Genomic DNA, 23,811 nt, shown 5'->3' with positions numbered 1-23,811 from the left:
TTTAAAATAGTCACTCTGAAAATTTTACTAGTTTTTCTTAATATTTATTTATTAAACTCACAGCCTCATGGAAGAGATTTTGAGGCTAGCCTGTCAATAATAATATTTTGCCTCCATTTTAAATGACACTAGATAAGGACCAGATTCCTATGATTCCCTATATTATCCAAAGGTATAAATTTTATTATTATTAGTTCATTATTCATTATCATCATCATTATTATCGTTTGTTGTTTTGTTTGTTTTGGTTTTCAAGACAGGGTTTCTCTGTGTCGCACTGACTGTCCTGGAACTTGTTTTGTAGACCAGGCTGACCTCAAACTCACAGAGAGCTGTCTACCTCTACCACCTGAGGGCTGGTAAGATTAAAGGTGTGCGCCACCACCACTGCGCAGATGAATATACTTCATTGGATCACTAGACTAGGCATTAATTTCCATTGACAAGCACTCAGTAAATCGAGATATGAGATAGATATGAGAATGGCTCAGAATTGGGAAGAGTTAGGACATGGACCATAAGAAGACATGGGGCCAAGGGAAGCCGCCACTCTGCTGGACAGTAGGGTAGAAAAGGGCATAAAAAAGGATGAAATCAAGACCAGTGAGAAGCTTCTTATTAGACTTTATATTTTGCTAAGGCAACTGCTATTATTGTCCATTCATATGGATCAGTATAGGCAAATGTAGAAGTATTTGATACAGAAAAATATTAGGCGTCTGCTGCTGGTCTCCAGACTGTACACCAGCACACGGAGCAGGCCCGTGTCACAGCTAAGGCCCTTGGTTCAAGCATCCCTTTGCCGCAGTCCTGTGGGGTGAACAAGCCACTCAAACCCTTTCTTCTTCAAGAAGGGGGAAAACAGGAGATCCTTCTGCCAAGGGTGGGCTCTCAACTCACCCTCAAAATCCGGTTGAAATCTTCCTTGTCGACTCTTAGGAAGTGACAGTTATCTTCTCGGAGAACAATGGAGGCCGCTCGTGGGGCATCGTTCACAAGAGCTAACTTGCCAAAGTCATCTCCCTCATGCAGGGTGCAGACCACACCCTGGGGAGAGCAGGACATTCAGATAAAACGGGTCAGACACCCTCCTTCCTCACCCCCAATCCCCCCAAACACCGTGTATATAAATGGGCTGCATCTAGTATTATATAATTCAATTAAAATGGCTCAATTTTTCTTTCACGGAGTAAATACAGTCAATGAATGGCTGAGTGCAATAATTGAGAAAATTTATGATCAAAGATGAAATTATGTCTTTTCTACAGGTAGTAACAATACCATGGTAAGTTCGATTGCAGCAACGTTTGTTACTACTTAGAGACACACTGGCAAATGGAACACAATTAAGTTTCAAAAAGGAAGACGATATATATAGATATATACCTTGCCATAAATGACTACATTCACCGATCCTTTTAGAATAATGTACCAGGAGGTACCTTCTTCCCCCTGGTTAAACACTAGACACAAAAAGATAAAGAGACTTATGACAAGAATAGAAGCACATCAATATAAATTACAGCTTATCAAATCATCACTTTTAAGTCCCCAGAATTACGCATACATAAAATACAAAAAAAAAATTTACTGGCAAATCCTAACTAATTCAGGTGGAATATCATTGTCTTTCTGTGGAACATGAAAGGACAAGAGACGGTACGATTTGCTCTGCCCTGAAAGGCAGGTGTTTACTGGGTATCAATTTACCAACCAGCCATTTCTTAATGGAATGCATGTTTCCCCCACAACTCATAAAGCATTGTGCCGTAGAAAATAGGTTTTAAAAGTGACCTGACCAGTAATGCAAAGTTTGAAAACATGCAAATCGGTGCTGTCGCATGTTGATAAATATATACCTCCACATATGCTTTCAATTGGTTAGATGATAACTAAGATATTCAAAGTAGGAACCCCCGGGGGGAGGAGAGAAGGGCAGACTGAAGGAAGGGGCATGTATACTTCTGTAGAGATGGAGTGTTTGATAAAAAAGGAAATATTTCAATAGTCTGTGTTTTCATCCAAAACATAAATATTTTATAATACAGTGGAAACAATGCGTGGATCTGAACGAAAGAATTAAAAGACAAGCAAAAATTGAATTAGATGAAAAAGAATTAAGAGACAAAAATTAAAAAAAAAATGGGAACGTGATTCTGGAAAGGCAGAGAAATCAGTCTCTTGCTGACGGAGGCGACAGAGTTGGAAACAAGACTCCTAATGACCAAAATAACATATTTTAAGATACGATTTTTCAAAACGCATTTTGCGTCCATAATTCACATTTCCTATTTAATTTTAGCGATTGTGATGTAGCTACCAAAGAGCAACACTTTCCTGGAAGTTTGTCTCATTGATGTCGACTAGCAAAGTGTTCTGTGTCACCGGGTTTAGGAAGTGTCCGTTTATACCTAACTGTCATTTTCTCTTTGGCACAGAACCCCGGAGAACCTTCGCCTGCTGATTCACCTCCTGATTCTGCCACCGATTAGACAAGGGGGCATTTCCTGGCCTTAACCCCAGCTGTGGGAGGATTTTGTAGGACTAGCCGAAAGACCAGCTTCGGGAACACCGCTTGTCTCTATTGGTACCAGAGTTTCTTGCCTCCAGGAATGAGCACAGGGCTGGATGACAGCTTAGATCTTAGAGAGATGCCCCACGTGATTGACACGCTGGAAGTATCTGAGGCCAAGAAATTCTCCTGGGCTTGGAGCCCATGGTGCAAAGTGAAGAAGCCCATGAAACACAAGACTTTAACTGTAACAGGAAATTTCATAAGCCAAGCTAGTTCTTTAAAAAGTTAATTTAAACTCTTTGTGACTGGCTTTTATGTAGCCCAGGCTGGTTTCAAACTTGCTATATAGCCAGGGATAACTGTGAACTTCAAACTCTCCTACTTCCATCTTCCAAGTGCTGGGATTATAGGCATGAGCCACCCTTCCAATTCCATCCCCTGATCCCCTGGGGTTTATGCAGGGCTGGGGATAGGGACCAAGGGACTGTTTCACATGTGCTAGGTTCTGCTAACTGAATGATCCCCCAGTCCCAAATTAGTTCTTCCAAATCCACAGCTTGAAATGAAGTCACCAAGGAAGCTACCACCCACAGCCCTGTGAGGAGAGCAGAGACTTCATCCCACCCATTTTGGACACTGTTGAACCAGTGGGTAGACAGCCAGGAGGACCAGACAGGCAAGTGGTACACAGATGGTGCTGGGAAACCACCAAACTTCAGATTAATGGATGCAGCTGGAATAGCCACAGGTCCAGAGAAGGGCGAGTGCCCCGTGCCATCCTTCCAGGATGGGACCAACAGGGAGAGTACCGCATTGACCTGGAATAGCACACGGCGTGGCCAGGCACAGCGCTTCATTAGGGCTCACACTTACGCACAGTTCCTCCTTTGGCGTGAGACTCGAAGATGAGAACCCCTGCTAACTCCCGCTTCACCTAGAAGGGAAAGAAGGGCTGTGGGACGGGGAGGTAAAGGAGAGGGCTCTTGTGTTTTGTGTGGGTGCCCGTCAGCTGTTGTCCCCAGCCAGGCTCACCTCAAGCTGTCTCTCTCACCTTGATTATACAAACTCCTGTCATCCAGAACTACTTTCACTAGACTGGGATCTTTGCTGCTGGGATCTCAAGGTCTGTACTAAAACAATAGAAACTCTTATAACAAATTCCCCTGGGTGGCATTTATTGATCTCGTGGGGTGCCAGCAGGCCACAGTGAACATGCGTGAGAGTTTGCTCTCTCCTTCCACCGTGAGGATTACTGGAATGGAGTTCGAACCTTAGGTCTGTACCTACACCCATGCTGGGTCATTTCTTAGGCTCAGATACTGTGTTTTGTTGTTGGTCTGTGATTTTTTAAATTTATTTATTTATTTATGTTTGTGTGTGTACAGTGTTTGAATGTATGCCCATGTGTCACAGCTTGACTAAGAGAGACTTACTGTGGTAGAAAGATGGGATAAGGCTTTGATATGAAGGAGCTCATCATAGATAATCTCTAGGTCATCCACAGTCCTCTGGCCAGGTCTACAAAGAAAGACAATGACAAAACATGCTGTTATACAAGATTCAAATAAGGAAACGGATCCCGTGGTCAGTAACATGTCCAGGGGTTTGTTCTACATGGGAAGATGCTGACTGAGGGAGACATTGTGCCATAACAACCCCCAAGGTACCAGAAGTGAATGTACTCACCAGTGGGAAGGATATGGGAGGAGCTCTGTGTACCCAGGCTCCTCTCCCTTCCAATCTCAGGGGGACAATCACCCTACATGGTCATTGGTTAACTTGCCTGACACTTCATACATAATTATAAAACTTTGCTTCTTATTACATCCTTCATCAACAATGATAAAACTTGCCTCTAACAAGGGGACACTTGGTTGATGAACTTGACAATAGATTGACATTCCCTGAACTCTGGTGTAGGATCTTAGCCTAACGAAACGGTAACGTTGCTGCTCTTATTGTTCCAGGTTACGCTCAATATTCCTCCCAGAGGACTCCAATACGGAATGATTTCTTACCCAACCCTAAGGAGCCATGTGCATCCGGGGAGAACAAGGCAAATCACAGCGCCTGGGATTTCAAAGAGAGGGAAAGGGAAGTACGCCCATATATCTGAAACTCTGTTCTATGGACTACCATGGCCCACAAAGGGTTAATGATTTGTGTTACTGATTTTTTTTTTAATGCCAAAACTTAGTACTATATAAAGTTAGAAATATACTTCTGATGTGTGGAGTAAGGGGTTATTTTTAGCATAAGAAGTTTGAATAAATTCCTAACCACTCTTTGTGTCTAAAATTATTTTGGAGCCACTAAGGGCATTTGATAATATTAATGATAAGAGATAAGATTAGTCAGTAATTTTTTTTTATGTTCCTTGCAATATAAGGAAGTCTGACTAACATGTTCTTGAAAGTTGTAGCTAGGTTATTAATCCTGAGAAGGCTGGGAAGTTAGAGAAAAGGCTTGTGTAGTGACACTCATCATCTGTGGGGCTGAATGAGGGTAGCCCCACAGGCTCCTGTATTTGAACTCCTGGTCTCCAGTGGGTAGAACAAGAAGTGTGACTTTGTTGAAAGAGGTGTGTCACTGGGGGTGGGGTTGAGGTTTTAAAAGTCCATGCCATTCCCAGTTAGCTTTCTCTGTCTTGTGGATTTGTTTCAACATGGGAGCTCTCAGCGACTGCTCCACTGCCTGCCTGCCTGCCGCCATGCTCCCCACCATGATGGTCCCGGACTCTAACCCTCTGCAACTGTGAGCTCCAACAGACCTTTTCTTTTATTAATTGTGTTGGTATGGTGTTTTATTGCAGCAATAGAAAAGTAACTGCGACACCATCCCTTTAACCTTCCATGGGAAAACCAGAGAAGGTTCCTTCTTGAGAGAGATGTGAGATTTACGCAGAGCCGTGAGTGTTAACGAACCTCCATAGTTATTCGTGTACGTGGAAAACAAAACCCAGCAACATGCTACCCAAACCTCAAACCAAAGTGAAACAAACTTCAGGGAGAGTATGGCTTTAGTCCGGTGATTTAGATCGGGGACTTAAGTCAACTGTGGAGTGTTCCGAACTGCGCTGTAAATACGCTGGAATGGGTAGCTGGATTAAATAAATTTGCAAACACATAATCGCACAAGGTAAGTGTCAGGCCTACTTGGAGACAGCTGGGGAAGAAAACATTAGGACTCACACATGACCTTCATAAGGGCAGCTTTGTCATGAACAAAAGAATTCTACGTCCTTGTTACCCAGACTCAAAGGAAGATGACCTGTTTATTAATCCTAACTGCACAAACACGAAATCCAGGACTTGGGAGATGCCGACCACATTCATTTCCTGCCAAGGATCATCGCTGAAAAACACAATGGCACGCTGGTCTAGCGCTTAGCTGTGTCACCTGGGAAGTGCAGACCCTCAAAAGACACCGAGGAGAAGCTGGGGCCCCAGGGGTGCCAAAGAGCCAAGCCCTCTTAGCAAGTGCCCAATCTAGCACTTGACTTACTCATGGGGATTTTGTAAGGAGTACCCTTGGGGATTTAAAAGTCAATTAAGTCAGCCCCATGCATCTGCGGCCATAGAGGCAGCCATGGGGGAAAGCACAGGTAGGTATAATAGGATTACAGCTCTTCAGCCGGAGGAGCAGCGGAGAGGTCCCACTGTTTGGGCTTCTTGACTTCAGCTGCGACAGCACAGTTGTTCCTAGATGTTTGTCTAAAACAGAGGGAAAGACTGGACAGCCTCAGGCTGGAGAAATACTCTTTATCTTAGCAATAAATGGAAAGTAGAGGCATGACCTCTTTGACCCCACACAGCTCTCGTGAAGCAGAGCCTGCTGGGAAGAAACCTAGTAGAGAGGTCCACCTTACTGCTTTCAGGAAAGGCTCTCGTGGGGTACCACTAGAATACAGACACCCGAGTGGTAGCCTGCCCCAGCCCTGGCCATCTATCTTCAGTAACCAACCCATGGGAATAATACCTTCTACAGGGACTGACCAAGTGCTGTGGTGAAATACGTGGGGGGCCCTTTGAAACCAAATTAAACAATGTCTAAACACGGGCTAGCTTTCAAATGAATGGAAAAAGAAAAGGAAAACATTGCAGCAACAACAACAACCAAACATTTCCGTGGTCTGAAGTGTTCAATGAGAAGACCAGGCTGACTGCTGCCATTTGGCAAAAGACGGAGGTTGCCAGGAGTTCTTTGGTCCTGTTTACAGCAAGTGCTGTAATGAGGTAAGAGAAGTCAGGGTTGCAAGACAGGAAGAGACTTACTTCTTAAAAACGAGTCTATTCACAATTCACAAGTGATTTAAAAAAAAAAAAACATTCATAAGAGATTTGCCCAGAGCCAGGACCCTGTCCCTCTGGGGCCTCAACATGTCATTAGGATTGACAGTTGAGGTTAATGCTAGGGAGAAAGCCAGACGGAGCTAAAATCAGTCTAGTCAACCTGCACCCACCTAAGCAAATCAAAATGTGAATCCCTCTCCTAGCCTGAGTGAATCTCAATGTCGGCCAGCCATAGGAGTAGCCACAACGCATCTGGCTGCTCCCAAGGGCACCAGCTCAAGGCTGCTGTGCCATCTAGTGTCTTTGGGAAGGTTCGTCTCCCCTCTCTTGCTCTCAGATGGAGGTACTCCCATTGATCTGCCCCAAGCCCTCAAAGAGCACCTGAGAACATCTAACACTGAACCTTCCCCACCACAACCTCTGAACAAAGTCATAGTTTTAAAAGCTGGTCTCTCATAGCGAATAGTGGCATTAGGCACCTTTCGTGCTTTGGTCTTTATGGGGGTGACAGGAGGAAATGGAGAAGCGATCCTACAAATTAGTCCCCAGCCTGTTCAAACGGCCATGAAAGGGTCCCAAGGGCTGAAGGCAATTTGGCTTTTAAGAGGAAAAGGAAACGGGATGTGCCGGGGGGGGGGGGGGGCGCGGATAACTCCCATGGACCTTCAGAAGGGGTACCTACAAGGCCAGGGAAGTGAATTGACTCTCTGGATATTCTGAGTGGCAGCTGGTGAATGTCCCTGGTCTTTACTTGTCCTTCTCTGGATGTCACAGGGAGAGATGTCAGGCATTCCTGCTTCTTTACAAACCTGCGTGGTGCCAGACTGATGTGGATTTGCTGCATCCCGCTGGGGAAAGGCCTAGTTTCTGCAAGGGCTGCATTCTGGCAGTGATGTCTAGTTACAGACAAGATAATAAACAGGGATGGAGGGAGAAGCAGTTTATACATTAAAGGATGGGCGGGCTCAGGTGATATTGGACGCTGCTGGTAAATACCGCTTTATCAAGGAATTTATCAAGGTCAGAGGCAGTTCCTCATCTGTCGGGATGTGGGTAAAATGAGGGATTCACCCATTTACCCAGAAGCATATAGGCATGGCTGGGGGTTGGGGGAACAGGACAATATGCAGCTGAGAAAGCAAATAAACTGGTTCCAGTAGACCTGCTATCTGGTAGACCCAGTTTGGTGTGGACAGCACTCAAGAAAGTCAACAATAGAAATACAAGTACAAGTCATGTTTAAGCTTCTAGTTTCCAACAAGTGCTTTGTTTACCTCTGGAGGGACGTTTGTTTCTGATGGAGGATTTTACCACCATCCACTTGACACTCTACTTGTATACGTCATGTTTTAGCCTCCCATTACTTTCAGGTGCTCTTGAGACTGTGTATAAATCTTACTTCTTCCAAGTGTGGTAGGGGTCTGTGCTCTTGTCTAGAGAAACAGGTTGCTGTTGTTGTTTGTTTGCTTGCTTGCTTTTTCCACCTCCCAATATCCTTCTTCATGCATGTCAGGGGCATTACCTGTGACTAACAGGGAAGTGCCCTGCCCAGCTGCCACCCTCTCAAATTAACCACCAAGAAGTTTGCTAGATGCAAGTAGCTATTTTTCGTTCTAACTGGCAAGCCTATGTAGTCGGGCTTTACATGTCTCTATGAGATTAGAAACCTATATAAACTCTCAGCAAACAGCAAAAACTTTCTGCTTGTAAGAAAGAGTGCCATCCCATAAGACATGGGGTCCTAGTTCCATAGGTCAGAGACTCTACACCCTAAATGCTTTTAGGACAAGGTGTTTGGTTGAGCTCAGGAATAGAATATGCCTAATAGTCTTCCAGAAAATGTCTTACAAGAACACTCTACTATTTAAAAAACGAAAGAATTGTTTGTTTTTATCTTCTATGTACGGGTGAATTCTTACATGTGTGTATGAGCACCATGTTCCTACCTAGTACCCAGAGCCCAAGAAACCCAGAAGAGGTTGTCAGAACCTCTGGAACTGGGATTACAGGCAGTTGTGAGTCACCATGAAGGAATAAGAACTAAACTACAGTCCTCTATAAGAGCACTTAAGTTCCCGTAGCCACTGAGTCATCTCTACAGCTCCTAACATTAAACTTTGTAATAAGTACAACTACTGGTATTTTCCTTTGAAATACCCAAGTATTAAGTGAAGGAGGACACACCAAAATTAGGAAGGATTCAGATGGAAGGCTCACACTTTGCCTTTGGGTACAATAGAAAATGTAAACTTTCAGAGGTGCTACAAGGACATATTGTTAGCTTTACTTTTTTTCCTCAGTAAACTGTCAGTTCTTATCTGGGATAGTTGAATTATCCCATTTTCCCCTTATCCTCATCCTCTCCTTCCTTCCTTCCTTCCTTCCTTCCTTCCTTCCTTTTTTCCTTTCTTCCTTTTCCTCCTCCTTCTTCTGTAATTCTATCCTAATTTATTAACTCTACTAGAAAGGAGAAACCCAAAGCAACATTGTAGGAAGGAAAGAATCAAACAAGAGAAGCCCTTGACATCCATTAAGCACAACTTCTTCTGAACACAGAAAGTTATAATTAGCCATGTAGAGTTTGTAGAATTATTTAATGCTTCAAAGGGATGAAGGATGTGAGGTCACCATGTAAAATACCCAGTGTTATTCAAATGTAAGTCACTACATCTTGTGTGTGGTGCTGAGGGAGTAAAGTGGCTCCTTTCAGTTGTGGTTTGTCTTCTTACTTAAGTTTTCCAGTACCTCTCCTAGACATCTGTAAAGACAAGCCTATTAATAATTCCAAGTCAGGGACCAGTTTTAGCAATATGCATGAGAGCCAGGCATGGTTGTGGACCCTGTTAGTCCCAGCACTCCAGAGACAGAGGCCAGCAGGCATCTGTAAGTTTGAAGCCATCCTGCTTTACAAAGTGAAACTCTGACTCAAAAAATAAATGATGAAGCATATATAATTTTAAGAAAGCATTGTTTATCTGAAATCTAAATTTAGTTGGGCATCCTATATTTAATCTGGAAATATGAATCATAAGTCCCTTCATTTCTGTGGCATCAAGTTTTGACAATGTCACAACTACACAACCATGTGGACTCTGCTACTGACAACACAGAGCAGAACTCAGTGCACCAGATACACATAAGAGGCTCCTGAAGCCTATGAGGAAAGAATAATATCCATTATTATAATAACCCTTTATGGACAGAAGAATCATCAGGACCTCTCTCAAAGCAGAACACTCTCTCTACAGCAGACGGTACACTTACATTCTATTCTACAGGGTAATAATTTATCGAATGCGTTATGCTCGTATTTCAGATTTATAGAGGAATGATTTAATGAGATGAGGTAATCTTGTAATAACTACTTTAAAATCCAATTTCCATGATGTTGTTCTTCACCAATGCCCAAGACATAACCTACAAAGCCATTCTGAGACCCTTTAGGACCATGGCAGCACCAGAGTTAGACATCTGGATCAAATTCGTAGTCTACCATGGTCTGGATAACCACAGGCAACAGCGTTTGCCTAAGCTTCTGGCTCCTAATCTATAAGGTGGGAAGTACGTGCATTAACTACCCCTCTGTTGGTTGAGAGAACGGAATTAAAGAAGTATTTAGCCCAGTGCCTAGCACACAGGCTCTTAATACGTGCTGCCTATCACTAAGTGTAATTGCATTTGTATTTCCATTTACAAGCCCTTGGAAAGGAGGGAGAGGCTTAGCAGGCATTATTAAATCTTTGAGATTTGCACCCAAGAGATGTTGGATGCGTGGTGGCAGATTTGTGAGAATAGAATCCTGGCTCTCATGCTCCATATTACTGACAAGTTATTTAGCAGGCTCTTGGATTGCATGCATGTATTTCAAATGGTATCATTAAGTTCTCCAAAAACCATTAATTTTAATCTCATACAAACATCTAGCTGCTCTCAGTCTTGGCCTGTCTAGTCTATTCTCTACAGTTACTATAGTTGTCAACTTCAGAGAAGTCAATACAGTGCATAGCTGACCATTCACACTGTCCGTTTATGCTCTTCCATGGTTCTCTAAAAGGACTGCAAATTCCTTCTAATGTCCAATGATGGCATAACTGGCCTTCCTTCATCTGACTACCTTAACTCTGCACCTGGTCCGGGAACTCCTTAAACATCCAGCAGCTCTTTATTTTCCGAGCAGGTTTCTGGCCCACCCCTATGCTTGTGCCCCTACCTGGCTGGAAGCTCCTTCTCTGTTCTGAGAGGAAGAGCACCAAGGCAATAATAGCCTTTACTGCTCCTAAGAAGCAGAGAATCAACCCACACAGGTACCCACCACAAAATGAATGCACGTGGGGACATTCAGAGGTCAGATAGTACATTTCATACCATAAAACCCCAGTCCTAAAGACCCTCATATCATTAATTGTAGAAGAAGAAAGAGGAGGAGGAAGAGAAGGAGGACAAGGAGGAGGAGGAGGAGGGCAAAAGGAAGAAGAAGGAGGAGGAGGAGAAGAAGAAAGCTTGAAAATCACCAGATAGCTAGCTCCCAAAATACTAATCACAATTTTATATCTGGGAGGTTCTATGGATTCTTTTGAAACTCCTGGTAGTTTCCAGATTTTCTACAACGAAGAGATCAGCTTGAACAATAGGAAGTGATTAAAAACTTGAGCTAATCTTACCAGGAACCCAAATATATAAGTGTTTAGCTATAGTACTGCTGCCCTAGACCAGTTCCAGTTCAGTTTCCAGTACCACATCAGGCAACCCACAGAGAATCCAATATCTTCTCTGGCCTCTGCAGGTACCTGAACACACACACACACACATACACACACACACACACACACACACACACACACTTCAGTGTACTTTCTTGGGTATGCAGGCATGAACAGAACATAGCACACTGCTATTCTGCAGAGATGTAATTCTAAACTCCAGAAATGACCCATTTAGTGGAATCACTTACACAGGTCCACTCTCTAAGCTTTCAATAAGGTCACAGCGACCTTTGCAATGAGAAAAGAGGCTGTACGCTGAGCACCGAAGGGTTCAATGTGGGAAGGGCCCACAGTACATCCTGTTTCACAGCTTCGGCTCCTGGGCTCAGGCTTCCTCTCTCCTCTGAGCACCATGTGGAGATGAATGGCCCGATGGTGAACATTCTCCCGGAGAGTACATCCTCCCCAGAAGTGAAAACCACCAATGACTTTTAGCTGGAGAATCTGAGATCTAAAATATCCTCATATCCTCAGAAACAGTCTGGACAAAGAAAGATCCAGTTAAGACAAGTGGGGATAGAGAGATGGCTCGGTGGTTAAGAGGGCTTCCTACTGTTCAAGAAGACCTCAGTTCGGTTCCCAGTGCTCACAACAGGCAACCCACAGGGAATCCAATACCCTCTTCTGGCCTTTGTAGACACCTGACACACACACACACACACACACACCACCACCACCACCACCAGCACACAGCCCCCCGATGTCCCCCTAACAACTGTATAGAGCATCCCGTCGGCAGGGCTGTTGGCATTAGAGCCACCAATTGGCACGGGTGGACAGCCTTTGCCTCTTCCCAGTGCTCATTTGCTTTCCAGACTCAGATGCCTAAAACCTTTCACTGATCACATAAAATAAGCGAATTGCAGTTTATGAGTTTCAGGCCCATTTGGAAGACAGCAGAAGATGCTAACAACTTTCGATATGGCAATCTACCATACCTCCCTACCCCCGCTCTTTCCAGGCTCAGTGGATTTCTTTTTTAGGAAGTTTCAGGAGGGCATAACTCGAATGAGATTTGAGAAATACAATCTTCATTTCTCTCCCATGGCAGGCCTCCGTGAGACCCCTGTAAAGAGTGGGACACAGTGTCTCTCTCTTCATGGAGGGAGCAGGAAGGCTTGACGGCAGGAGAATCCTGCATCCGTGAAGCCTTTGTTTCCAGGTGGCTCCACCTTTTACAGTATGGTATCCACCTGGCCATCTCTGTATCTTTTGGCCCATGGCTTCCTATCCAAAGTGCCTGCTTCAATTGTACCCAAATGCCCACATCCGCGAGGAAGCACTCTGCTGTATCTGTGTGCGCAGAGTAACCTCCTGCATTCAGGCTTATAAACAAAGCGAAGTCAAAACAATAAGCTCTGAGAGTTCGTTTGTGTTTGATGGCCCTGTCTCAACGCTACAACAGCACTGTCAGCTTGTCACCGTTCTGCAACATTTGCCCCCAAATGCCACGCGGGTCCACACCTGCGCAACCACGATGGGCATTGTGAGCCACTCTGTCTGCCACCACATAAAAAGCTAATTTCACATTCAGAATGTATGTTTTTTTTTTTCCTTTCAATACCAATAGCAACAAGAGTGTGCCAAAAAAAAAAAAATTCTCCCTGAAGCTCTATTCTGTTTTTTAAACTGCGGAACATTCTTTCATAGTTTGACAGTTGAAATGCTGCAGTTAATGTAATAAACAGAGAATTTTTCTAAGTAGCCTGTCAAAACAAGTGACACTTTTTTTTAAAGCTAGCGAGTCTCAGCCTCAGAACAATGGGAAGTACCTTTCAAAGCAACATCTTCATTATACAATCAAATTCTCAAAGTAATCTTCTCATCAAAGAATATTGTGTTATTTCTTCCCCAGTAATTATCAGAGTTCTGCAACCTCTCTGGCAGTGGCGACTATCACAAGTGCAGCTGTGCTGAGTTCAAAAACTGGGGGTCTTGGCCCCGCTGACATACAGCCAACACATGCCGTGGCTCCGCGGTTCTCAGTTACTTGGCGGTGTGCACCATAAGGAGCCAACTGCCCCAGGACCCACAGAGGTGGCCTCAGTCTCCAAGAGCAAAGTGCTTCGTCGGTCCCTTCAAGAACAGACTGGGTGTGGGTGATTTTTGATCAAACTGGCTTCTTTTCTTTCCTCTTAAATAGAATCAAGTGAGATTACCAATGATTACTAGAAAATTGAAAAATAACTAACCAACAAACAGAGGGGGGAGTGTGTGTATGTGTGTGGTTAGAACTTGAGTGTCTATCTCTCTCAGAATTAGATTCCTTATTTGTCACTTTCCCATCCTTAAGAGCTGTCATTCAAATAGGAAGAAAGTACATACGCCTAAAGAAGCATCGCCGGTCCAATCCCAATGATTGTCAAATTAAGAAAAAAAAAATGCTGGGAAGATGCGAAGAAAATCCCAAGTCATACGTCTTGGACTATCAGTGATTGCTTTTTTTTTTTTTTTTTTGAGACAGAATCCCCGTATGTAATCCAAACTGGTCTGAAATTTGCTACATTGCCCAAGATAGCCTCCAGCTCCAAATCTTCCTACCTAAGCCTCTCGAGTGCTCAGACCCAAGGCCTGTGCCACAACATCAAGTGCAAACAGTTCAATAGCCAGAGTTTGGGGAATCAATGTTTCTTGAAGACTTGAGTATCTGGGGTTCATGCAATTCACTGGATTGTGGATGAAAATGGGAACAGCACCATCTCTCCTTGGGGGCGCTGGGAAGTGAACTCATAGCTTCACTTACACGTGCTAGACCGGTGGACCCTATTTCTAGGGATGACTCATGAAACCTAGGCCAGAAGTCTCGAGCATACAGCACATACTCAATAAATGTCTGTCCCATTTGACTTTGACTTGGGACTGCTTCTCTTATTGGCTTACAGACTCCTCAAAGGAGCAGTTACTCTTTCTACATTTTAATCCACTTGGTAAGCGCTTGAAGTCTTAGTGAATTCAACGGCAAGAAAAAGCTGAGAGGGAGGCTTGGCAGGGGCTCTGAACTCACTCAGTCATTCAAAAATGTTTATTGATGGCTTCCTTGTTGGGGACTGTGGTGGTTTGAAAGAAAATGGCCCTGACAGGGAGTGGCACCATTAGGAGGTGTGGCTTTGTTGGAGTCAGCATGGCCTTGTTAGAGGGAGTGTCTAATTGTGGGGGCAGGCTTTGAGGTCTCCTATGTTCAAGCTACACCCGGTGACACCATTCGTTTCCTGCTGCCTGTGGATCAAGATGTAGAAGGATCTCAGTTCCCTCTCCAGAACCATATCTACCTGTATGCTGCCACATCCCACCATGATGATAATGGACTAAACCTCTGAACTATAAGACACCCCAATTAAATGTTTTCCTTTATAAGAGTTGTTGTGATCATTGTATCTCTTCACAGCAATAGAAACCTCATCTAAGACAGGTACATAGCCTGACTATTTCACACTAGGGAAACCCTCCCCCACAGTATAGAATGCTAACACACACTCCCTTGTCCATTATAGGATGTCGTACAGCCCTGATTGCATCCCTGCTCATGGGTCTCGAGCTATCTTCTGCTCACACAGAGCTCCAGAAAGAAGGCACACCCTCATGTTCCTGCTTAACTCAACTCCAGAGCATTCAGAACAAGTTAGGTGGTCAAGAAGTGCTGGCGAACAAGGGGTTAATGAAGAAAACTGGCACTGTGTGATTGCCTTTCACAGACTCCCAGGTCGGCGAGAAAGCAAATGTGCAGGGCAAACGCGGCAGGGATCCTTGACATTGGATGCCTTTAGTATCCCCTAGAGTCTTCACCGCTGTCCAACGGATGCCCACAGCCTGTGTGTCCACTCGTGTTCTGACAACCCAAACATCCCCACGCATTTAGGGGATGCCTCAGAATGATGGCGGCTTGAATGAACGTGACAGCAAGGAAAACAGAAAAAAAAGAGAGAGATGAAGCCAGGAGAGATGAAGAAGGACAGATGGTGAGTGAACTGGTCAGGAGGAAGGGAAACAGTTTGCCTGGAAAGAAAATGTGGTTTCTGAGGCCATTATTTATTTGATTTCCACAGCCCCGGGGAATTCTTGTGCCCTCAGCCATCCTCCCCATGATCCTGCAGGGCAGACAGAGCACAAATTGGCTGGGCAGCTTCCTTGGACCCCACTCCTGCTTAGGTCGGTGCAGCTTTGGCTTTTCTATTTGATATTTTGGATCCTTCTATTCAATTTCTGTTTGAAAGAAGGGGATTGAGGCTGAAAGAGCTGAAAACCATGGTTCTAGAGTTAAGGATGACAGTACCAGCTGGGATGAGGGGAAAGGCCTTTGAAATGCTCTGTGTAGAAGATTTGGACAAAGGGGACACGGTGTGACAAAAATGACATGTGTTGAAAAGTCCATGCGGCCTGGAGTATGGGCCAGCGAAAGCGAAAGTGTCCTAGGGAAAGGAGATAAAGCTGCCCTCAGAGGCCACTGTGAACTGGTCCAAGGGGCAGTTGCTGGGGAAGTCCGTCTGAGGGGCAGCTCTCACTTGGAAAGTGCCCAGTGGACATAGCAGATGAAAAATCGAATGTTCTTGCAGAGACCCGAGCATAAAGGAAGGTCGGCAGAGCTAGTGGCTCAGGGTTGGCAACCATAACCGCCTGGCACTGGCTGTACGGTGGAGGGGGCTTCGTTTCCAGCATGAAGCAGCAGCCTGTGTGTGGGGTTTCCCAATCTAGTGCCAAGCCACCTTGACTGCAAAGGTTTCCCTGAGAAAGACTGGGAGCGGCCATGTGCTTTGCAGGCCATGGAGCAATAACAGAATGCCTGGGGTCGAACAGGAGCTTCACACTTTTCTTCTTTGACCTAATTAAATACCTCAAGGTTGTCAGCTTGTGGCCAGCTGTGGCCAGCTGTGGCAGACAAGGGGGCTTCCAGCTGCCTCACTGACTGAATGGCGGCCATGAAGGAGTTTTACCAAAAGAAGAAATGAATGATTTAATGAATGAAAGAACGTAACACGGGCTTGGGAGCCGTGCTTCTGGGGTACTTGCCCTCTAGAACTATGAAGAATGGGGCTGCCTCAGTCTGGCATAGAAGCAGAACAGTTTCTGCTTGCCATTGGCAAAGGCCATTAGTATGGGCGCTCTGGTTTGACATCCTGAGTCACCTGCTAAACTCACATGAGTGGACAGTGGAGTTTGGGGAGGGGATTGAAGTTTAATAAAACAATGACAAATGCCACTGTGGTATCACCCCCTTAGTCATCCCTCCTCTGACGTGAGGGATGGCCAGGACTTCTGCCACCAGCCTGCACCCCTCCCTGGATGTGCGTGCGGCAGCCTGGGACCACCAGGCGAGCCGCGAGCTCCCACTTACGGTTTGCGCAGGATCATCCTCATGTGGGCATCGGGGCCCATCTGAGACAGCAGCAGCATGGTGTCCTGGAGCTCCTCATCACACTCCTTCTTCTCCTCTTCAGTAGGCAAAGGGGCATCCTCGTGCTCGTCATCCAGAAATCGATAAAATAAATATTTGTCTTGGAAATGGCGCTCCTGGTCCACTGTGGGAAGCATAGAGGCCAGGGTCAGCTGAGGCTTGAAGCTATGACCCACGGCTCGCTGGCAGGAGTACAGGGCTGGAGTCCTGCAGGACAGCCATGCAGCGGCTCAGTTGGGAGCCTGAGTCCTTCGAACTCCACCTCACTCAGGCAGGGCAGCTAGAAGACCAGACGTCCGTCTACAGTCATCTGAGCCACAGCCTCCTGGACCCGCCCGATTCTGCCTCTCTGAGCCTCCAGTGGGCACCCACCAGCTTTTTTAGAATGAGCGAGCAATGCCTTGGTGGCATTTTCTACAGTGTGGGGCGTATGTCCCAAACTGGTAAGCTCACTGTCAGAGCTTGCTTGTGGACTGACTTTGGGAGTGCGGTCTTACAAGAGGCATTCCTTTGGGAGGTCAGAACTTAGGCTTTTATTGCTCAATGTACCCGTTAAGACACAGTTTTCTTCCCACTAGGAGGGGGAAAAAAAGGTTTACAAGAACACAAAGATCTGAACAAAGCCGAGCAGACCAAGCTTCCAGGCCATAGATTCCTCGAAGGAATTGGTGGTCATTTTTCTCTAGTTTCGGTTTCCAGAAAGCCATTCCCTCACTTTCTTTTGGCAAAGCTGGGGAACTCAGATCCAGGAACTCACACATCCTAACTAAGTGATCAATAAGATTTAGGTCTTTGTTAGAAAAGAAGGTGGGCTGGGCTAGAACCCCTCATCTAAATGTCTAGAAATCACTTAGTCCGTCTATAGCACGGACCGTCAAGACAAAAGACAAAGAACAGTGGTAGACCCTGGCGGATCCCTGAAATAGGGATGGCAGCAACACATGGGCATTATTGCAGCACAAGGTGCTTAGAACCCATCCCAGACCTGCAAAGTTGGAATCTGCTTTGAGCGAGAGCCCCAGGTGATTGGTACGCACATGCGCAATGGACGTCTGAGGAAACTCGAACAAAATTCTTTCTCCCACATTCCCAGATGCTGGCGGATGAAACGGCTGATTTGAATATTTTCATGTTTAGAAAAGTGGGCTTAAGCAAGTGGTGTGAGCAGTTCAGTGGCGGTCACACCCCGGCCCTGAAGAGCTCTTCTGTTCAGCGAGAGCTGCGGCAGTTACTAGAGACCGCAATTGCAGCGCACAGCTCTGATTTTAAACATGGCCATCCGGCGGGGATACAAATCGGCTCTCCCAAAGAACGGCGCAGTGAAAAGGCAGCTTCTGAATTCATTAATGACTCTTGTGTCATCAGCCCGGCCACACATTCCACTGCTCTTTCATCCTGCGCCTGCCTCGGGACCGCGGTGCAATGCTTGGAGTCTAATCACACCATCAATGAACCATGAATGCAAACTAATAAACATAATTGGAGCTGATGCACTCTGGTTGCAATTTCATTTTCCTTTCCTTCGGTCTCGGAAGTTAGGAAGGTACAGTGGTGGAACGTGGCAATCAATAGCATCCGCTCGCCGCATTTGTATCGCTAAATGAAGATGCTAGCGTGGTGGTTCCTTAAGGAGATCATCATTCTCTCTTGCCCCTCTGAGAATGCAGCAGTAGCTTACCCAGGGCAATACACTTCGCATGACTTGAGAGTTTTGCAGAGCCTGGGGCCCATCTTACCGTGGTTGAGGACGCCGTCTTCCAGCAAGACCTGCCACATGCCAACAGCTTGAGTCCGGGAGTGAACACAGGACGTTTGCTGTACCATCCAGTCTACCAGTTCAGTCCCGACACAGCATTGTCTAAAGGGGATGGATGAGACAGAGGATGGAAAAGTCACACCCCTTTGCGGAGAGAGTGGGAGATAGCCTTCAAGAGGAGAACCTTCCGAAAACTGTGGTACCATAAGCGGTATCAAGGAAAAGAAAGTGTTGGTTTTTTTTTTTTTTTTTGTTTGTTTTAGGGATATAGCCTTAGGCTCTTGCACCAGCCAACTAAGCAGGGTCGTGTAAATAAAAGAACACTAGAAGACAGAGCACCAAGCTACTCAAAGGGCTGCTAGAGGGAAAATATTACCCTCCCTTCTAAGTCTAACACTGTGAGCTGGCCCTGGGACAGCTCAGGGTGAGGGCTGCTGGGAGAAAGAAGCAATTAGCAATGCAAATCTTTCCGAAAAGGTTCTGTGTCATGAGCATTACCGTGGCCACAGAATCTGCCACCTAACAACACCAGATGCTCCCTGTACAGCCATGTGTTAGTCCCAAAGCTGTCCCCTGGTGTGGGCAGACAGGCTATGTGTGTTAGTTAGGAGATACATAGTTAGACACTTATGTATTAGGAAACTCTGAGGGAGGTGAAAACAGGGCAGGTGTTACTCATGTGTACAGGAGGAAAGTGCAGTGCTGAAATCCCAGGGACAGATCTCAAGGGACAGTGGAATAGGGCAGGGAGGCCCAGAGCAGATGGCGGCCTGCAGCTGGGCCTGACTCATTGGTGGCCTCGCTTGGCAGGCCAAGAATGGGACCGCCTCTGGGGATGAGCAGAGACAGGGCCAAACCTGAAGAACTCTAGCATAAACTGAAGCAGATTCCTTGTCCCAGGCCACTGGGAAAAATCTTGAAGTGGTGGAGTTATCGAGTTTTCTACTCATTAACTATGTGACTTTGGCCATCTCTCTGGTTCTGTTTCCTTCTCTGTACGGTAAGGGAAGAACAAGTGATGGCCTTGCAGGCCTTCTCCAGTTCCAATATTCTAGAATCTCAGAAATCTATCAGTTCTTGGGATGCAGTGACCCTGACCCAGGGAGGACGGTTGGGAAGGCCAGCTCTACTCATCCGTCACAACTTCAAAGGGTGAAGAAACACCTACATCTTCACTCTGAAGTAACCAAATACTTCTGAGCTAAACATACAAAACAAACATTTCTCTTATAATTTGGTAGATTATTAGTGGAAAAGTTCTTATAAAAGTATAGAAATAAATTTTATTTGGCTTTTAATTCAATGATTGCTCTTTTAAAAAAAAAGCGACAAAGCTGATTCAGAGCATTGAATTTCTAGGAGAGGCACAGGGACTTTGGAGCCAGAATGCACAACAGGGGCACATGGCAGAGTCCCTGGGTATCATTTCCGCTAAAGGACACCTAATCAGAACTGACTGTCATCCACTCTAGCATCGTGGTCATTGGGACGACACTGGATCTGGCAGGGCCTCAACTCTCTGATAAGGAAGCAGACACACAATGAGATAAAGAGCGGGAGGGAGGAGACGGAGCTTGCCAGCACGGATCTGGGGCAAGAACTCAGACCGCTGCTGCAGAAGAAACCATGCCCAGGGCTTCGGTGGGGCCCACTGGTCATCACCAACGATCATCAACTTATGACATAGGGTGTGGAGCAGACATAACACCTCCGTGTCAGGGACTTAAGTCTCCGCAGGATGGCATCAGGAAGAGATCAGCTTCTGACTTCCCGTTTCCAGGATGGGTCACCAAACATGACATTATTTAATGGAATTTCCCCAACACGAGTCAATAGTTGGGCGAGCATACTCACATTTTAATGGGAAAGAAAAATAACTAAAACATTCAACGAAAAAGATCTTTTCAGTCATGTGAGCTTTTAAGGTCCATGTAAAGCAAAAGAGCCAAAGGGCTAACGGGGTTGAACTCTGGGGACATGTAGCACACGTGTTTTAGTTTTGTTTGGCTTTGTTTTAAATCTTGACTTTCCTTAGAACTATACTGCATGAGCCACAGAGTCCAGGCAGATTAGCTCTGAGGGCTGCAGAACAAGACTGAGCCTCTGGAAGAGACGGAGAAAATGTGGCTCTGGGGAGCTGGCTCGGTGGGCATCTGCCCCACAAGCGTGAGGACCTGAGTTTGAATTGCCAGTGTAAAAAGCACATGCCTGTCACTCCGGTGCTGTGACAGGAAGAGACAGGGAATCTTGGGGGCTTTCTGGTTACCAGCCCAGCTCCAGGTCTAGTGAGAGACCCTGCCTCGAAGGAATAAGATGGACAGAGACTGAGCAGGTCACTCAGTGTCCTCCCACAGCTTCAGCAAGTGCACACCCGCCCCCTGCCAGGTTAAGTAGCTTACTAAAATAAAACTTCACTAGAAAACAAACTCCATAAATGATTATATATATTTTGTTCACTTCCGTATACTTAGAGCTTGTAACACTATGACTTAAAAATTAAATTAAAAAAATTTTTTAAAAAAATCACTGAATTTAGAGATCAACCACACTTGGTGTAAAACTTGCTTGTGTGCTCTCTGGACACAGGACTTAGTGAAGGGATACTATTTGCTCTCTTTGCCCGGGGTCAGTTTTGTCATCTGGGAAATGAACACATACCCAGATACGCCTTTCTGAAAGGGATGTGGTGGAGAAAAACTTCATGATCCCATGTGGGAAGTGGCATGGTGCCACCCTTGGTGTGTAAGAACTGTGTGAGTGCTAGCTGAACTTAGTAGGGCCACCAAAAGATGCTAGCAAAAAACACAGGGGCTCCTCCTCTTTGTTCATGCCTGCACACATCAGCTTGCAGTGTTGGGGCTAAAATACGTGCAGGCTGGAACCCCGGGGTTTATAACAGGCTATTTGTCCCACTTTTATAAAACATGAATTGGAGGGGCCAAGCCGTGAGGATGAACAAACATACCTGTACGTCTTTAGGTGGTATTTTCTGTCTCTTATCATGTGGGGTGCTCGAGAGAGAATGGCAATTCGTAAGATTTTCCCAGCTCGGAGGATCTTCTCTGAAGGGACCTGGGTTTTAATCAGATGGGAGGAGAAGAGGGGAAAGGAGAGTTTACGGAAGGGAGTAGACCCGGTGAATTCTTAAACTGCTTTCTAATCAGAGTCCGGATAGAAAAACACAACTCACTCATACATATTTACATTGCTCACTCATGAGACATGTCACTGTTATGTTGAGAACTGAGACACGCTGCATATTTATTGGCTCTGGGAAGTGGCTCTGAGGGGCCTTGACTTGACGCTCTGACACAGGAACCACCTCCAGTGGTACTTAAGAAGCGAGCTTGGATGGCTTATCAACCCACCTACGTCCCATTACCTTGGTAATGGTGTTAGCAGGACGGAGAGGAACGTGAGGTTCAATGAGAGGTGTCTGAAAAATAAAATGTTAAGGCAAAAGAAAATTAAACAAAAAATTCAGTAAAGAAAATTATGGGTTGGGGATAATAAGAAACACCAATTTTTATGAAACTCAAAATAGAATTGAGAGAGAGAGAGAGAGAGAGAGAGAGGCATCCTAAAGAACTTGAATGCACAGGCATTCAAAGGGCAAAATTGGACCATTCAGTTTGCCAACATTTAAATATAAATTGTTTATAAAAAATGAAAAAAAAAAGAACCAAACAGGAATGATTTAATGTTCATAGGCTCAATGAGAAGGGAAAAGGCAGCTGGTTGAAGCATAACAAACACCACAGCAGGGAGAAAGCAAACAAGGTAAACAGTCAGAGGTTACAGTGACCTGCCCTGGGCTGTGGATAAAGTATTGATTTGGGGTGGGAATGCTCCGTTTCCTGTTCTCTTGTGCAGTTAAGACTCTTTCTCGGCAGTGGTTTTTTTGTTTGTTTGTTCATTGTTATTTTCACATGTAGCTTCCTGCACTCAAGCTCCCAGAACCCAAGAGAGGGAGGCAGCTGCTGTGCATCTCTTTCCTGAGAAAACTGCAGCCTTCAAGAGTCTATGCCAGTCAGATTAGCTCCAGGACCTAGCTGGCACTCTTCAGACGGAACACATTCTGTGGATGGATGTGTTGCATCTGAAACAATGGAGAAGTCCAGTTTCTATAAAATGGTAGCCCCCAGCCTTCATTATCTCACATGTCTAACAATGACCTTTCCAAAAGTGTCAGGTCAAAGGTGGAAGAGTCATGGATACAATGTTAAAAGTGGTGGAAGAGTCATGGATACAATGTTAAAAGTGGTGGAAGAGTCATGGATACAATGTTAAAAGTGGTGGAAGAATCATGGATACAATGTTAAAAGTGGTGGAAGAGTCATGGATACAATGTTAAAAGTGGTGGAAGAGTCATGGATACAATGTTAAAAGTGGTGGAAGAGTCATGGATACAATGTTAAAAGTGGTGGAAGAGTCATGGATACAATGTTGTTTGTGACACTTTTGAATAGCATGATTTGATTTGATCTGATGATTCCTTTGGCACATTAGTAGTCTGGGGTTCCTTACCTACAACCCCCAAAGATGCACACATCTTTATGCTCAGAACCTTCGCGTATGGGGTTACATGGCAAAAGGATGCTGTAGGCATGGTGATCACAATGTGGAGACCAGCCTGGTGTTTCTGAGGGTTGTGTTATCAGATGCAAAAAGGAAAGGCAGAGTCAGCACCCAACAGCGGAAAGAGGAGGAGTTGGCAACTCAGGGGCCTTGAAGCTGGAAAAGTCCAGGATCCAAAAGCACAGAAGTCTCCCCAGGGGAACAGACAAAAGGAAAAAAAGAGCCCCCTTGAGTCTCTGAAAGCAGCATGATCTTGTTGAGCCTCCATTTTAACCCAGAGGCTCACACTAGAGGTCTGGATCACAGCAGGGAGGGCTCATTGATTTGATTATCTCAGTGAGTGACAGTTTGTTATGACGGCCCCCAAGCACTGACATAAAGATTAACACACTGTATAGCAACACCTTCCTGCCTTTTCCGAATAGGAGTTAATTACAGCGAAAATACATTGGTGAGTTCATTTCTACTTCTCATTTAAAACACTTAACCACTGAGAGAGATGAAGGTCACTCATAGTT

At 45.3% G+C, this 23,811-nt stretch overlaps 1 protein-coding gene across 2 annotated transcripts in view; it reads right to left on the bottom strand.

Annotated features, from left to right (window-relative positions):
• Positions 1-23,811, bottom strand: part of Rapgef4 (Rap guanine nucleotide exchange factor 4) — a 258,897-nt gene that overhangs the window by 54,742 nt on the left and 180,344 nt on the right. The window contains exons 7-14 of one of the 2 annotated variants that reach the window (XM_041631492.1): positions 22,098-22,151; positions 21,681-21,787; positions 18,696-18,817; positions 16,900-17,083; positions 3,949-4,033; positions 3,389-3,449; positions 1,387-1,463; positions 901-1,047 (exon numbers count right to left, since the gene is read on the bottom strand). In XM_041631492.1, coding sequence (XP_041487426.1) covers positions 901-1,047; positions 1,387-1,463; positions 3,389-3,449; positions 3,949-4,033; positions 16,900-17,083; positions 18,696-18,817; positions 21,681-21,787; positions 22,098-22,151 — 837 coding nt within the window. The remainder of the gene's footprint in view (positions 1-900; positions 1,048-1,386; positions 1,464-3,388; positions 3,450-3,948; positions 4,034-16,899; positions 17,084-18,695; positions 18,818-21,680; positions 21,788-22,097; positions 22,152-23,811) is intronic. The other variant, XM_041631493.1, reaches the window with a different exon arrangement.

This window comes from Microtus oregoni, unplaced genomic scaffold (genome assembly GCF_018167655.1).
Source record: "Microtus oregoni isolate MIOR12 unplaced genomic scaffold, Mior012 000037F_ref0000500, whole genome shotgun sequence".
NCBI classification, from domain to species: Eukaryota; Metazoa; Chordata; class Mammalia; order Rodentia; family Cricetidae; genus Microtus; species Microtus oregoni.
This window is presented reverse-complemented; position numbering and strand designations above follow the sequence as displayed.